The sequence below is a fragment of the Oryctolagus cuniculus genome, chromosome 4 (genome assembly GCF_051225735.1).
Source record: "Oryctolagus cuniculus isolate XC-2025 breed Fujian yellow rabbit chromosome 4, ASM5122573v1, whole genome shotgun sequence".
In the NCBI taxonomy this organism is placed as follows: domain Eukaryota; kingdom Metazoa; phylum Chordata; class Mammalia; order Lagomorpha; family Leporidae; genus Oryctolagus; species Oryctolagus cuniculus.
The window spans coordinates 79,170,600-79,187,042 of NC_142870.1; the positions used below are offsets into that span (position 1 = coordinate 79,170,600).

Sequence of the window (16,443 nt, forward strand, 5' to 3'; positions counted from 1 at the left end):
GCAATAAGCAGAGAGCTGGATCAGAAGAGGAATAGCCAAGACATGAACTGGGGCCCATATGGGAGCTGGTGCTGCAGATGGAGGCTTAGCCTACTATGCCACAGCATCAGACCCGTGATTCCTGTCTGTTTCTTCAGCACTTAGCTGGGCAAGCTCATAGCTGGTCCCCAGGACACACTGATGAATGCATGGGTGTGTGGCTTATCACTCCTGGGCATACTTTAATTTAGAGAAGTTCCTTGCTTTTTTAAAAAAATATTTATTTTATTATAAGCCAGAATTACAGAGAGCAAAGGGGGTAGGAGGGGAAGAGGGAAATAAAAATCTTCCACCTGGTGGTTCACTCCACAACGGCCAGGGCTAGGCCAGGCCAAAGCTAGGAGCTTCTTCTGGGTCTCCCACGTGGGTGCAGGGGCCCAAGCACTTGGACCATCCTCTGTTGCTTTCCTAGGCACATTAGCAGGGAGCTGGATCAGAAGTGGAGCAGCTGGGACTTGAACCAGTGCCCACATGGGATGCCAGTGCCGCAGATGGTGTCTTTACCCACTGCACCACAGCACTAGCCCTGAAGATCCCTGCTTTTAAGGGAATTTAGAGCCTTTGTTCCTGAGGACAGAGACACGGTGGGAAGGCTGTCTGGGGACCTTCCCCCGTAGCCTTGGCTCTGTACAAGGCTTTTTGACAAGATTAACCAAAAACTGCCTGGATCTACATCATCTGCCTGAGCACAGATCTAGAAATACAGAAGGCACCGATCCCAGAAGAGGTGTGTGTGGGGGTGAGTGTGTGTGTGTCTGTGTGTGTGTGGCGGGGTGGGTGGGAGAAGGCATACTGGATATGTGGCCGTGAATGGGGCCAGCTCAGCTGTGGCCAGGTATTTCTGTGTTGTGTGAACTTCCATTTGTTTGCTTGTGTTTTTTCTTACTTGGGGTTGCTCTGTTCTGTTTTCCCTTTAGTTTCTTGGGAAAGCATCTTTTAAAACATTCTAACCATTTTCCAGCTACAGAAAAGGGGGAGGGCCCTGGCCACTGTGGGCTCCACCTGCTGTAGGAGGCCACTCTCTGGGACCTAGGGCCCACGGTGCAGCCGCAGCAGCTCCCCAGAAGCCAGGGACAGGGCAAGACGGGTGGGGTGGCCAAGGGTGTCGGTGCTGCTTCCACACACAGAACAGAGGTGGGACTCCCAGGTGGACTGCTGTTCCCCAGAAGGCAAAAGCTCTCCCCTCCCCACTGCTGCCGTCCGGCCCACTCCCTGTCTGTCATCTCTAAGCTCTCCCTGGCTGGCCGTGTCTGTGGCAAGGGTCAGAAATCTTCCTCTCTGAGGTCTCTCGGGAGGCATCCAACCGGATGATGTCATTCAGAATAAGGCAGCCAGGCTGGGGCAGGGATGCACAGCCTTTGGCATTTTCCAAACTTGCATCTGCCTCTTTTTTTTTCTGTCATTGACGTCTGGTGACTCATCGGCATCTGTCCCATCTCTTGCTCATTGACAGCCTCGGCAGCAGCAGCCGTCAGAGCAAGCCCTTCCCCCACCTGCCTCCTCGTTATTGACGTCCACACTGAACTTTGCCTGGCCTCTGGTTAACCTCAGCTGTGATGGTCCAGTATGGGTGCACACACCATGAAATGGGGCCATTGTGGTGATGGCTGTGTGCAGACCAGGCTCTGGTGCTGGCTCTTGCTAACTGGCTGAGAGATCTTGGGCAAGATCTTCCTGGAGCCTCCATTTACCCATCTGTGAAATGGGGTTGATAAAGCCAGCCCTGCCCACCTTACTGGTTTGTTGTGAGGGGCAAATGGGCGGGGTGTGGAAACTTCACAGATCGGGGGCTGAGCCCCACCGGCCTTGTACTTGCTGTGTCTCCTGCCTGCTCCATGGGTGTGCTTGCGAGGGCTTGCTTTCTTGGTAGCACACTGGAGCACAGGCCTGGTGCATCCTTTCCTTGTCGTGTTTCAGTGTGGCCTTCTGTGATCTTACCACATCTGCAGTGTCAGCAAAACGTAGCTCCGGGTGGCCTGAGCCATTCTCTTCAGCTCCAGGACTGCACATGGGGCAGCCTGCCTGACTTTTGTTTGGACTTCCCCCAAGAGTCCCCAGGACGGCACGTCTGGAATAGATGGCAGGCACCATGGGATCCTTCCCGAGTGGCCAGCTGCTCCCCCACCCCCACCCCGTGCCTCTGCTCAGATATCTCCAAACATCTGCATGCCTGCCCTTCATGCCTCTCCTGCCCACTGTGCTGGCCAGGCTCCGGCTGGCCACATGGACCTCCGGCTGTCAGAGGCTTCCAGCTCATCTCCCTCACCTGTGGCTTTCTCTCTCCAGCTCTGCCTTTCTACAGCCAGCCATCCACATTCATGGACTCCACGTGGACTCCATGGGCTACAGATCCAAAACATTCATAAGAACATGCATCTGTACTGAACGCATGCAGGCTTTTTTTTTGGTCACGATTTCCCCAAGTAGTACAGCGTTAATGATGATTTTTACATAGCATTGACCTCGTTTGTAGTAGATATTGTAAGTATCTCAGATAGCTTAAGGCCTCCTGCAGAATGTGTGTAGGCTCTATGCAGATGCAGAAACAGGTTTTGGGACTCATTCCCTACACACCCCCTACCCCCATACCCAAGGACAACTGTGCTTAAAAAGATGCATCCGGGAGCCAGCGCTGTGATATAGCAAGTAAAGCCACCGTCTGCAGTGCCTGCATCCCATATAGGTGCTGGTTCAAGTCCCAGCTGCTCCACTTCTCGTCCAGCTCTCAGCTATGGCCTGGGAAAGCGGTAGAGGATGGCCCAAGTGCTTGGGCCCCTGTACCCATGTGAGAGACCTGGAAGGAGCTCCTGGCTGTTGGCTTCCAATAGGCACAGCTGCACTGTTGCAGCCATCTGGGGAGTGAACCAGCAGATGGAAGACTCTCTCTCTTTCTCTCTCTCTGTCTCTCTTTCCCTCTCTCCCTCCCTCTGCCTCTCTGTAACTCTATCTTCAAATAAATAAATAAATCTTTTTTTTTTTTAAATGATGCAGCCGGATGGCGGCTGCTTGCTCACCTGGGCACCCCCCGCCCCCATCACCTCCTGAGTGAAGTCCTCATCTCCTAGACGTGGAAGGCCTTTCCCGCAGCAGCCCCAGCTGCCTTGCTCAGCCTTCTCCCTTCTCACGCATCCATGCTGCCGTCCAGCTAGCAGGAGATGCTCTTCATTGCTTGGGCCACATCTTGTCTGTCTTGCCCGCATCTCCCTGTCCCGGAGCATCTGTTGAAACCTCACTCTCCCCTGAGCACGGGCTCACATGCTGCCCACGCCGTGGAGCTGCCGTCCCAGCACGAGGGCTGGGTGTGAGCATGTCGCGCCAGCTGCAGAGCCCTGAGCACACCTGCTCAAGGTCAGGGGCTGCGGACTTATCCTCACCTTAGTCTGAGACCAGGTGTGTGCCTCCTCCAGCTCCACAAACTCCAGCTCCAAAAAGTGTTTGTACATAGCTGTTAAAAAAAAATACTCCTCTCGGTCGCTTGTAAATGCCCCCCCAAATGACACAAAAGTGCTACAGAAACTCAGAGAATAACGCGTCCACCCCAGGCAAGGGAGCATTGGAAAGACTGCCAGGGTGGTGGAACTTGATGGCCGAGTCTTGGTGGTGGCAGGAGGTGGGAGTGGGCACCCTCGGCAAGGGGGAGCCCTGCAGGGCACCCAGTGGGGCCAGGAAGGAAGAGTCTTGCACAGAAACGTGGCCAGAGCTGCAGAGCCTCTCAGCCCCAGTAATGAAGCCAGTTCCTGCACCTCAGGTGTTACAGATCCCGGATGTGGCCTATCACACCTGTCCTTACCACCAGCGAGCAAGGGCCGCAGCTGCGGAGGGTGAACTTCAGAGAGGCCCCTGAGACTGCAGGGGGAAGACCTGTCCAAAGCGGGGCGTCAGGGCGCCAGAGCTGCAGCCACAGGCCGGTGCCGCTGCTGTGCTGAGAAGGCAGGAGGTGGGCCAGCCTCCTTGCTGTGCAGAAGTCTCAGGCTGCCTTGTTCCTGGGAGACTCGAGAATCGAGACACTAGCAGGTGTACAATGAAGGGTTTTGTAAGACAGCAGGATTTAAAAATGAGATGGGGACCGTATGGGTTGTAAGTTGGATTTTTTAGCCTGTGTTCAACGGAATTGGAAGGTTTTGTGCAGGGAAGTGATGTAATGAAAGAGAGGATGCGGACAATTAATCTTGTGGTGAATGTGCACTGACATTAGGGAGATCAATTAGGAGAAAGAACTCTAAAGTAGATGAATGTTACTGGAACAGGCTGAATCCGTCTGGGAAATGAGCAGAGAGGCTATTAGAGGGCTCCAGGGCTTCTAGTAAGTTCTATTTCAGGCATATTCTGCCTGCTTTCTTTGCAGCATCCCCAAATGGGCTGGGAGAAAGAAGTGATGATGCAGCAGGCACTTACTGCGTGCCTGTTGTGTGCCGGGCATTGTGCTAGGCGCTTTAAGGCTGTTGGAGAGACGGCTCAGCTGCTTCTGGGGATGCAGAGGCTGGAGGCACAGGGACTCCCGTCTGCAGGAGGACTCGCTGGGAAACAAGGAACGTGATGGTTCCTGAGCACTGGGTTTGCGCTGACAGCTCTGGCACGGACACCCCAGGGGTGTCTCTTCAGAGCCTGTGGTCGCCTCCCAGCGAGCACCCTCTGCAGGGGTGATGACTTGCCCATGCTCCCGGGACCTGGAGGTGGGCACAGGCTTCTGGACCCAGTTCCGTGTGCATTGAGGGCCCTCTCCTTTTTCTCCCACTGCGCGTCCCTATGTACTGTCCAGTACCACAGCCTCTGCTTTCTTCTCGGCTCCTGGAGCTGCTCCTGGCGCTTTGAACTTCCCATCGCCTGGCTTCTGTGCCACTCTGCTTCCAGCAGCCCTTGCCTATCGCGGGCCCCTCTGGCCACATGCACCTGTGAGAACAGACTCCACATCCTCCTTTCTGCTGCCCCCTCCAAGCCCTGGAGCCGTGACCTGCCTCAGGAGGGGAGGACTCTTAGGGCACCCTGTTCTGTGCCGACATCCTCCCCTCCGATTCAGGGGTGCTGTGTGTATGGACTGCTAGAAGGTGATGCTCGCAAACTGGAAAGAGCTGGGGAGGCACAGCGAGGCCTGGCAGGGGGAGGAGAGCCACGCAGTCTCCCTGGCCACGTCTGAGCTGTGAGGTCTGATAGCATCACCCACTGAGCCCAGGCGGGCACGCAGTGTCCAGGGCGACATTGTGCCGAGGCTGAGGGGCATCTGAGAGCACCCTGGTCACATTGGAGAGAAGCAGAGCAGAGTGCGGCCAGCGTGAAAAGGCCTAAGGTGCACTGGGGGGCAGCGGCCGCACTCCCAGCTCGGTGGTGGGGCCGTGCCTCTCCCTGGGCCTTCAGACCTTTGCTTTGCTTCTGGACAGTCCAGAGGGAGCAGCCGGGCAGAGCGCAGCCTCTTTTCTGGCTTTGCCCAAGCTCTTGGCCATGACCCCCGCTGCCTCCGCCGTACCTGGCTATGCACCAGGCAGGTTTTAACCCTAACACCTTTTTCTGGCAGTGAGGGGTCACGGTGGGATGTCCACAGGGCACGCAGAGGACAGGTCGCTCTTCCTTTCCTCTCAGGTCCTGGCTGGGATGAACGTCTACCCCTCTGAATTTGAAAACATCAAGGAGGATTACGGCGTGCGGGGCTACCCAACCATCTGCTACTTCGAGTAAGTCCCCCGTCCACCCTCGGAAGCGCCCGCCCTCCCTGCTGGCACTTGCAATCCCGGCTGAGCCCACGTTCTGTCTCCGCACTTCGCAGGAAAGGGCAGTTCCTGTTCCAGTATGATAACTACGGGGCCACAGCCGAGGACATTGTGGAGTGGCTGAAGAAGTAAGTCGGACATTGGCATCCGCGGTGTGTGCCGAGGGAGGGGCGTCCGCCTGGGGGCAAGGCTGTGCTGGGAGTTGGGGAAAGAGGATGAGGAAGGGAGAGCTGCCTGCACGTCCATCCCTGGGCTGAATCCAGGCCGGTGTGCGATGCAGGAGCCATGAGGATTTGGTGTGCCTCGGGCCTGGGACAATCAGACCCTGGCTGGAGTGCTGATGTGCTGGGCCCGCCTAAGCCTATCGGAGGCTTTCTGGAATCTTCTCACATCCCTCTGGCAGCCTCTCTCCCCCAGCCCTGCCTATCTGACAGAGGTGTTTCTTACCCAGGGTGTCATGTTTGAGAGAGGTCCCACTGCAGGGCCCTCTGAAAATAGGATTGTCAATTGAACACTGATTTCACACACAGCCCTGAATTAGGTGCTGTGCAGTGGCTGAGAAACGTTCTAATGCCGCAGAGCTGCCGAGTGCCGTATCCCCCCCTCTCCTCCCCACGGACCCTGCCTCGCAGACGCCTGCAATCAGATCCAGGGGGCACCAAACCCCTCTGCCGCCTTCCGCCTACTCCCTGGGCCCTGACCCTGCCAGCCTGCTGCCCTGGCCCCGCCCCTCCTTGCCCACTTCCGCCTCTCAGCACCTTCCCAGCCCTCACAGAGCAGCCCCCAGGATGTCCAGCTGAATTCACCCTGCCGTGGTGCTCACCAGTCCCCGCTGACTCATGTCCTTGGACTAGGTCTTGGATTATGAGCAGCTGATGTTTTGTGACCTCTGCTTTGTGGCTGACGCTGTTCCGAGTGCCTTGGGTGGGTTCTCATTTAATGTTCATTGTCGTGCTTTAAGGAAGCTATGGCCATCCTGCCTTTGTGAACAAGGAAACTGAGGCATGGCAATGCAGTCACTTGCCCGAGGTCATGCAGCCAGGCCTGCGCCCAGAGGCAAATCCTGCACTCTCACAGCTGCCTGCAGCTAGCACAGCCTCTGGGGCTCTGCTCAGAGCCTCTCACCCCAGGTCACCAGCCTATGGATGCCATTGTCCTTGGGACTTGGTGTGCAAACCCCAGAGTTAAAGAAGTCATTATCCCAAGAACACAGAGGTTGAAAATGTGTATTTTCAGAATGGGAAAGAAAGGTGAATTTTGTACTTAAAACACACACACACACTCCGGACACAAACTGTGTGGTTTCTGAGGGTTGTGAATCTCTGTCTTCCATTCTGCTGCCCTCCGCGGGGCCCAGCAGGTGAAGCGCCAGGGCTAGCACCGGGTTTGCATGGCGTCTTTTTCCGCACGTCTCCGTGCCCATTGACTGCAGCGTGGTTTTCAGCCCCGGCCTGGGAAGGCCATGCCTCATTGTCATGCACTCATTGTCTTAACCTGGGCTTCCACTTCCCCGTTTCCCTTTCTCCTTTGATAATAACGATAAAGAGCATGTCTTCCCCTGCAGCCAGACGTACCTGGCTCGGCTTTGGGAGAAGCTTCAACAAGTAGCAATCTCATTTGTCACCAGAGCATAAAATCTGTCTGCTTCCCTCCCCTGCTCTAACCTTTTCTGGTTTCAAAACACCCTCATATCTTTCTGGAGGATGAGGCTTGGTTTAAAGAAAAAAAAAAAATCCTTGGGAATTGCCTGCTCTCCCTAGAGGAGGGGAGCGCATCAGTGGGGTTTCTCAGACGGGCTATTACCTTCCCACTGGCACCTGCCGCCCTGGGCACCTACCCGGCTACCCCTTGGGCTCTGCCAAGGCCTGCCTGGGCCCCAGGGCTGCCTGCTAGGGCTGCCCGGGGCTGGCTTCTCTCCATCCTGTCGCCTCACCTCCTGGGGATGGAGCCCTGGTCAGTAGCCACCGCTTCATCCATTGCCTTCAGGCTGAGAGGGTGATAGTGACCTGCGGGGAAGGACCCCCACCCCGGGAGCCCTCTAGGTTAGCCTCATGGCTGCAGCCACACCCCCAGTGGGGCAGGGGCAGTGGGAGACCTGATAAAGGACACCAGGAGCTCCCTGATCCCACGCCCCAGCAAGAGTCAACAGCGTCCCTGCTGCCAATTGGCTTCTCTCTCTAAAAAAAAATTTTTTTTCTGATCTTAAGAATATTCAAGGAACATATGTTTATCCTAGGAAAAACTCAAAAGTGTAGTTAAACAAGAAGTCCCCCGCCCATTTCCCAGAGATAACTCGTTGTGATATTTTGGTGAATTTCCGTCCAGATTTCTCTCCTACACATGGCCCACTCTGCGGGTGGTTTTCCCCTGTCCCATGTGTTCTCAGTCTTTGCCAGCTTTCCTCCAAATCATAGTGGGTAGCAGTGAACTCAACTTTCCTGCTGCCCTGGCTGTCTCTCTTGGCCCTTGGCTGTTCAGGGCTTATGTGTAGGCAAGTGTAGAAGGGTGGCAGTGAATGCCACCTGGCTAATCCAGCAGGTGACTCTGGGGTGGGCAATTCTGGAGTCTGAGGTGTGGGGGCTCTGGGGTGGGCTGGGGAGGCAGTCCTGGAATCTGAGGTGTGGAGGCTCTGGGGTGGGCTGGGGTAGGCAGTTCTGGAGTCTGAGGAGTGGGGGCTCTGGGGTGGGCTGGGAGGCAGTCCTGGTGTCTGAGGTGAGGGGTCTCTGGGGGTGGGATAGTCCTGGTGTCTGAGGTGTGGGGGGTCTGGGGGTGGGATAGTCCTGGTGTCTGAGGTGAGGGGTCTCTGGGGGTGGGATAGTCCTGGTATCTGAGGTGTGGGGTCTCTGGGGTGGGCTGGGGAGGCAGTCCTGGTATCTGAGGCGTGGGGGCTCTGGGGGCAGGCTGGCAGATAGTCCTGGTGTCTGAGGTGTGGGGGGTCTGGGGTGGGCTGGGAGGCAGTCCTGGAGTCTGAGGTGAGGGGTCTCTGGGGGTGGGCTGGGGGATAGTCCTGGAGTCTGAGGTGTGGAGCTCTGGGGGTGGGCTGGGGAGGCAGTCCTGGAGTCTGAGGTGTGGGGCTCTGGGGTAGGCTGGGGAGGCAGTCCTGGAGTCTGAGGTGTGGGGCTCTGGGGGTGGGCTGGAGAGGCAGTCCTGGAGTCTGAGGTCCTGGGGCTCTAGAGTAGACACTGACCTTGGCACTTGTGCTCTTGGTGCCTCTGATGGCTGTGCAGATCTCACACTGGTGGATGGGGCTGGTCAGGATATTGGACAGATGCTGATGGCAGTCCAGTTTGGCCTACCCACCCGTTTCTGCCTGTGTGCTTTAAAAAAAAAAAAAAAAAGTTTATTTATTTGAAAGGCAGCCTTACAGAGAGAGAAAGGGAGACACAGAGAGATCTTCCATATGCTGGTTCACTCCCCAGAGTTGGGCCAGGCTGAAGCCAGGTGGTAGGAGCTTCGTCTGGGTCTCCTACATGGGTGGCAGGAGCCCAAGTACCTGGGCCATCTCTACCACTCTCCCAGGTGCATTAGCAGGGAGCTGGATCAGAAGTGGAACAGCTGGGTTTTGAACTGGCATCCGTATGGGATGCTGGGATCACAGGGAGCGGTTTTTACCCACTGTGCCACAACACCAGGCCCCTGCCTGTGTGCTTTTGTGGCAGCCAGAAGCAAGCTGAATCCACAGCCCTGAGGCTTCCTGCCCTGCAGAGGCACCTCTGTTGGATGAGGAGCTGGCATGGGGCCCTCCTGGTCCTAAAGGGTGCAGGGTAGCGACGGTTCCCACACCACAGTGCAGGTGAATCAGCCACAGGACTGGAAAGGCATGGAAAAGTCCCCTAAGCTGCTCCAGCAGTGCCTCTGAGTGTTCGCATTTCGTCAGTCCCATTTGCCTCGTTTTGAGGTCAGCCGTGTGTGTTTGAATGGTCCCTATGTTGTAGATTATGAACCAACGGGCACATTGGGTAACACTTTATAAACTCATAGAATGTCTGGCACCCGTCATCTGCCTAGAACCACAAAGTGCACTGTGTTCTAGAAGTTCTGTGTCAGGTGTGGTTGTACAGAGCTGCTCAGCGAGACCAGGTCTCTGACTCCAGGTCACCTGCTGTGGATAGAGTGTCCTTCCCCATGCTGGGCCAGGAGCTTCCCCTCGTCGCTGTGGGTTCTCCTTGTCGGGACCATCGAAAAGAAACCTCCATTTCTCTTCTTGATGCAGTCTGATACTTGGAGACAGCCAACGTGGCCTCTCCAAAGTAAATGCCTCCAGTTCCTTTGGCTGTTTTTCTCTCTTCTGGTCATTTATTCAGCAGGCGTTTCTTGGGTGTCTGTTGTGTGTGAGGAGCAGGGGATGAAGAGATAAGAGACCCAGGTTCTCAACATGGCCGGAGGCAGACAGGGAAAAGCCCCGCTCAGTGAATGCGGCTCAGACTCCTGGCTGTCCCTCTCTTCCCAACACATCCTCTCAGCTTGTGCCCCACCTTGTGGACCCCTGCGGTCAGCTCCCGGTGGTCCCCAGGATGGGACAGGGCTGCTTCCTGGGGCCTGGGGGCTGAGCATCCAATTTTCAGGGAAGCCTCGTGTTTGCAGCTCCAGCTGCAACCCGGCTGCCAGGGGTGGCTCCTCTGGGTGCCTTGGAGCCTTGTCTTTGTGCCTGAGCGTGGTCGTGGTCCCTGACCCAGCGCCTTGGGTTTCTGCCCTCTGTTTCCCCAAGTTAGTTTTCTAGCTTCTAAAATTGCACTGACCTCTTTTTCTGTCTTCTGCTTTTCTTTCCTGTTCTTTTTGCTCCTGTAGGTTCATACTTTTTATTTTAGCTCCTGTGCTGTTATTTTAGCGGTGCTAGCACGTGTTCCCTTCCATGTTAACTAGAAGTTTCTCAGGCACTCCTGCTGAGCGGCAGCTTCTCCATCCTCGGTTTACGCCCTGGCTGGATTCTAAAATTTTATTTTAATTTTTTAATTTGATGACACATCATTCAAAACACATTTTTTTTAAAGATACTTAAAAGTAGACTTGGAGAAGTCTCACTTCCACCTGTTCCCTCCTTCCTGTCTCCTTCCCACTCTTAGAGGTAAGGACTGTGAGTTTCTTATGTGCTCTTAAAGTGGATCTTTATGCAGATACAAGCAAAAGTGCATACATACACTTTATCTTTCGCCATTTTATACAGAAGTTAGCAAGTGATTGCCTGTCCCCTTCGGTGTCTGAGCCCTCTGGTCCTGGACAAGGGAGGGCACCTGGGAGCCTCCTGTTGGTGACAGTGCAGGACAAAGGCACCTGGCTATGCACTGTGGAGACCGGCTTCTAGGAAGTCAGGCAGGCACACCAGGTTGAGCAGCTGAGGAATAATCAAGTTGCATTGGGCTCTGGGAGACCTGTTTGTTCTTGGCCTCTGGAGTGGACTAGTGGGGGTAGTGTAGATGCTATTCTAGTCAGGGTGCCTGATGTGGGTGGACTGCAGGTTCCCCAAGCCAACCCTCTCCACTGGCCAGCACTGGGCTGCTGTGTCTTTAGCATGACAGTCTGCAGTGAGTACCTGTGGATTGCACATAACTGTGTGTGCATGCAGGTGCATGGTGGAGATGAACTCCCTGAGGTGGGCTTGGTTGTGTGTGGAGGGGTCAGTGTTTGAAGCCCGAGCACAGGAGTGCCGCGTTCATGATGTTGTCTGCCTAGAGACTCAATCCAAAGCTCCATCTTGCCAGTGGTCCCATCTGACTTTGGATGCGGAAGGCTGGGAGTGGCTCTCCCTGCCCCTGCCACCTTGCATTTCCTGGGACCAGGAAGGCTGGGGCACAAGCTGACTGGGCTCACTGAAGGTGACATGAAAACCCAGGCCTCTGCTGGGGGTGGGCGTGGGGGGAAGGGCAGCTCCCATTGTGTCAGCCACTCTGCTTGCTCATGGATTTTTCAGTCCTGGCTGTTGGCACCTCCAGTTTTTTCTACCTAGACTCTCAAAGGCAAGAAACAATGGCTGTCTTATCCCATTTGTCATCCCAAAGGGTGTCCTCCGAGCTTCAATTACGCTGCTCTGGCAAAGGCTCCTGTGGTAGGGGAGAGCAGGGGGTGCTATCACCAGCTCTCTGGTCCTGGGCAAGAGAGGGCACCTGGGAGCCTGCCATGGGTGACGGCAGGGTTCACATGCACCCGTTCCTGGCTGTGGGCTGCAGTGACAGGTTTCTCAGAGGGCCAGGTAGCCACTGCCCCGGGTTGCGCAGCTGAGGAATGATCAGGCTGATTTGGGGCCAGGGAGAGCTGTATGTTGTCAGCCTTGGTGGTGGATTGGCCAGGTCGCGTGGTGGGGTAGCGTGGACACTGTCTGCAGCCGCAGCCCACGCACATGCGCACTTGCCCTCTGTTAGCTCCTCCCTCCCTCCTCTGCCTGGGGCGGCGCTTAAACCGTGCAGTGAGCTCAGAGGAAAGTCATTCCTTGCCCGGGCTCCTGTAGGTTGAGAAAGCTTCTGAGGCCCCAAGCTCCCCATTTCTTGAGTTGCCTAGAGGGATGGGGCCACTGTGTGTACCCTGTCGGCAAAGATCTGCCCTGGGGCCCAGAGGCCTCCGTGGAGGTGGGAGGGGCCCCACCACCGGCCCCAGCGCTCCTCCTCCAGGCTGGTGTCTGATTTGTCAGAGGCCACGCCAGCGGGGACTCGGTTGTCCAGGGGGCTGGATCACGGAAGGGGCCTGCTCTGAGCTCTGCCTGTTTTTGGTCTTCCAGTCCACAGCCGCCACAGCCCCAGGTCCCCGAGACTCCCTGGGCAGATGAGGGTGGCTCCGTTTATCACCTGACCGATGAAGACTTTGACCAGTTTGTGAAGGAGCACGCCTCTGTCCTCGTCATGTTCCACGCCCCATGTGAGTGGAACGTGCCCCTCCCCCTATACCCCGCCCTCAGAGTCCGGTGGGCGCGGCCCTTGCCTCTCCAATGCCAAGGGCTGTGCCAAGCCAGGGGATGCAGTGGGGACCCTGACACCACCTGCATCTAACCCTCGGCCTTGTTCTGCGGAAGCCCAAGTGGCCTCCTCCTAGTGAGAGTGAGTTGGAAGGTTTAGGACTGCAAGCCCCCAAGAGGGCATCCCCAGAACAGGGATCTCACCTCGTTTTGTGGGAGGGGATGTAAGGGCTTATACTTCCCCAGGGAATTGAGGGGCCTACAGCCTTGGCTCTCCCTGCACCTCTGGAGTGCCCCGCCTGTGTTGGTCTCAGCCTGGGGTGGCCACAAGAACCCAGGAAGGCGTGTGTGTGAAGGCCGTGGCATGTGTTAGTGGTGACAGCTACAAGGCCTGTAGCACCAGGATGTTCTAGGCCAGCGTCCTCCCCACTCCCAGAGACAACAGGAAATGGAGTGTAGTTCCCAAAAGGGACAAGGCTGCTCCTGGAAGGGTGATCAAGGGTCGTGTGAGAGAAGGGGCCGGCAGCCCCTGCCCAGCAGGTAAAGAGGTAGGTCCCCAGCAGGACCCGGGATGGGTGTGGGAGGGGTGCTCTTCTGCCTTAGCCCCCTGCCAACTCTTTGGCCCAGTGATGGTGGGTAAGAGACTGTGGAGGAGTAACAGAGCAAGTAGAGCGTGCTTCCTGGAGCAGCCGCAATGGTCAGTGTGGTCCCCAGAGGCTTATTCTGAGATGAGATGACGTCGCTCATCCCTCAGCCGTAAGGACCCTCGTGCTGAGCGCGTGTGTCAGGGCACTAGCACAGGGGCACCTGCTTCCCTTTACCACGGGCTGCAAGGTGAGTGTGATTACCCCGTTCCACATGCAGGGAAACTGACAGGGACAAACAGCACAGGTTGCTCTCTGTACTGCTTCAGACTTTGGATCTAGGAGGAGCAGTCAGGACGTGACCCCTGGCTCCTGCCTGCTCTCCCCTCCCCTCCCCTCCCTCTGCCATATCACATGGGTTTGTCCACAAACACCCTGCTACGCTGTCGGTTTCCTAGCTCCATCTGCCTTGCAAGTGCTAAGCTCTTAAGAGAATTCAAAAGGAAAGTATTTCCTTAACTTCTGGTTTTTCTAGAAAACAGACCCCAGATGTCCAAAAAACTTAAGTTCAGAGACCCCCCAGACCCACAGCGCCCTCTTGGTTAAGGGCCGTGACGGTGAAGGCCTTAGGTGCGTGTCACCTGCAGGCCGTCCCCACGGCCAGAGGTTCCTTTAGGAGAGCCAGGCAACACTGCAGTGATCTTGATGGCTGAAACACACTCCTGGCCACTGTCAGAGCTGCTGAGGGAAGCAAGTCTGGCAGGTGACTTGCTGCCATCACCCTGCTTGCATCCCTGACGCAGCACTCAAGGCTGCCGCTGGCGGACTGTTTCCCCCGTGGAAAGCACCAGTGTCTTCCACTGCCATGTGCAGTCCTGAGTCGTGAGAGCCCACCAGGTCCCTGGCCGTGTGCGACTCTGCCCGTGAATTTATTTCTGCTTGACTGCAGAGTGAGATCAGGCGAAAGCGTGAGGCTCACTTGCTAATGATCTGCCTGTTCATGTTGCTGTCGGCTGGCCGTGGCTCTGCATTAAATCATCTCTCCACACTCCCATGCCTCATCTCAGAGAATGGTCCATAGTCCAGGAAGGGGGGCATGCACCTGTCTTAGAGGGGAGCTCAGAGCCTCAGGACAGGGGGGTTCTTCTGGGAACCCCCAGTGATCAGAAACCAGGTATGTGATGTTTGAGGGCCCCAGATGGAGGAGCACAGGTCAGAGGGCAGAGACCAGCAATGCCATCCCAGGCTTCCCAAGTGCAGAACAGGTGGCCTCTAAAAATCACAGTGCTGGTCACAAGCCAACTAAGGAGTGTTTGGAAGCAACACATTTTAGAGACTTAGGAAAACAAGTGGGTTCTGTGAACATAGGAGACCACAGATTGTATGCAAGGTTGCTGTGTGAGCTTGGGGTTCTGTGAGTGCAGGGGATCATAGATTGTACTGATAATTGCCAAGTGAGCTTTCTTTATTTCTTGGCACTGATTGAATTAGCAAGCTGCCTTTTTCCCCCCTACTGATGGGGAGAATTGGACAGGATAGGCCCATCACGTAGGGCAACATCCCCTTGGTGTTTTGTGACTACAACCCTGACCAGGGGGAACAGACTTGTTTTTAATCAGCAACTTTGTTGGAGCTGTGAATGACAAGGCATACTTCCAGATGTGCGAGGATTAGAGTTGGAAAAAGGATAGCCAGCTAAACTATCTCACAAGTGCTTTGCAATTTTAAAATCCCAACAGACTGAAATATTGGGGCTCAAACTAAAAGGCTTAATTTATTTCAGAGCCTTTTTGCTAATTATGTCTCTTTTCATCTAAGTCTGGTCTGACATGAGGCAGGCAAAAGGTAGTGTCATGATTATACTACCTCAGGGAGCGAGTGTCACCAAGAGGGTGGGAGATTGCAGGGCAAGGTGTCCCTGAGGAGATGTCCCCGTGGTCCCTCTGCTGGATCCTCTCACTCCCACGCAGGAGCTGTGAGGCCTCGGAAGCCAGAGGGGAACCCAAGACCTCCTTGCCTTCTTCACCCCAGTGCCCCAGGGGCTCTGCCCTGCCCACCCCTGGCCCCTTTGCCTTGGCCACAGGCCTGAGATGTTGTCTTTGCCACAGCTCAGCTCCCACAGGTGTGTGCTGGACGCCATTGTGCCCAGCCTGCCTCCGGGAGCCGGGCTCTGGCAGGTGGCAGGTGCCTGTGGGACTCCAGATTTTATGCTCTCAGGTTTTGTTTTGTCAAAGTGTTTCCTTTATTTTTGTCTTATTTTCAAAATGATATATGATCTTCGTAGAAAATCTAGATGGTACAGAGAATATAAATGATGAAGGAAAACGGTGACCTATAGTCTTATTATCCAGAGAGACCCACGTTTCACTTCTTAGAATCATTGTTACTAGGTTTCCCCCTTGTTTTTAACCTTTATTTTTTTTTTTAAGTTAACATGCAGTCAAATTGACCTTTTTTCACCACATAATAGATTCATATAGTCATCATGCCATAAAACACTATGCTATTTGCTTTTTTTTTTATTACACACATAGTTTGAGAATAATATGAATATTCTTGTTACTGGCAATGCAGCGCTCAAGGACACCTAAGAACACAGAGTGAACAATGACAGTCTCCTGCCTGCCCCACCCCCTTCCTGCCCTTCCTTTTCCTTCTGCTGTGTCTCTGTCTAAATGACAGGGGATTTTGCTTTTTATTTTTTTTAACATCAGTAGGATTATTCCTTCTCCATTTTTCTGTGATTTGCTGTTTTTCACTCACAGTAGGTCTTGAAGATGTTTTTATGAAAGTGTGCATGTGGGCATATAAGTCTACCTCAGTCTTTTAGCCACTGAATAGTATTACCCCATTCAGACATGCCATGAATTTGACACCATTTCCCTATCAGCCGACGTTTACCTCCAGTTTTTCACTATTTGAATATGATGATGAGTGTTTGTTAGCATGTATGTGGGGAAGATGCAAACTGTGGAGAGACATGCATAGATTTCACTTTTTTTGCACCAACATAAGTTTATTTATTTTTTAAAGATTTACTTATTTGAAAGGCAGAGTTACACACACATGGGGGGGGGGGGAGATCTTCTGTCCTCTGGTTCACTCCCCAAATGGCCACAATGGCTGGAGCTGAGCCAAGTTGAAGCCAGGAGCTGGGAACCTGGAACTTCATCCATCTCCCACTTGGATGCAGGGGCCCAAGCACTTGGACCATTCTCTACTGCTTTCCCAGGTG

The 16,443-nt window shown here is 54.8% G+C and overlaps 1 protein-coding gene across 8 annotated transcripts in view; it reads left to right on the forward strand.

Moving 5' to 3' along the window:
• Positions 1–16,443, forward strand: part of PDIA5 (protein disulfide isomerase family A member 5) — an 89,560-nt gene that overhangs the window by 51,710 nt on the left and 21,407 nt on the right. For 4 of the 8 annotated variants that reach the window (XR_016232441.1, XM_008266835.5, XM_089330812.1 and 1 more), the window contains exons 9-11: positions 5,614–5,705; positions 5,798–5,869; positions 12,451–12,587. Coding sequence is in view for 5 of the 8 variants with exons in the window: in XM_008266835.5 (XP_008265057.2) it covers positions 5,614–5,705; positions 5,798–5,869; positions 12,451–12,587 (301 nt within the window). In the remaining 3 variants the exon portion in view is untranslated. Of the gene's footprint in view, positions 1–3,838; positions 3,977–3,999; positions 4,054–5,613; positions 5,706–5,797; positions 5,870–12,450; positions 12,588–16,443 lie in introns of those variants that run through there. The other 4 variants (XR_016232442.1, XR_016232443.1, XM_089330813.1 and 1 more) reach the window with 3 other exon arrangements.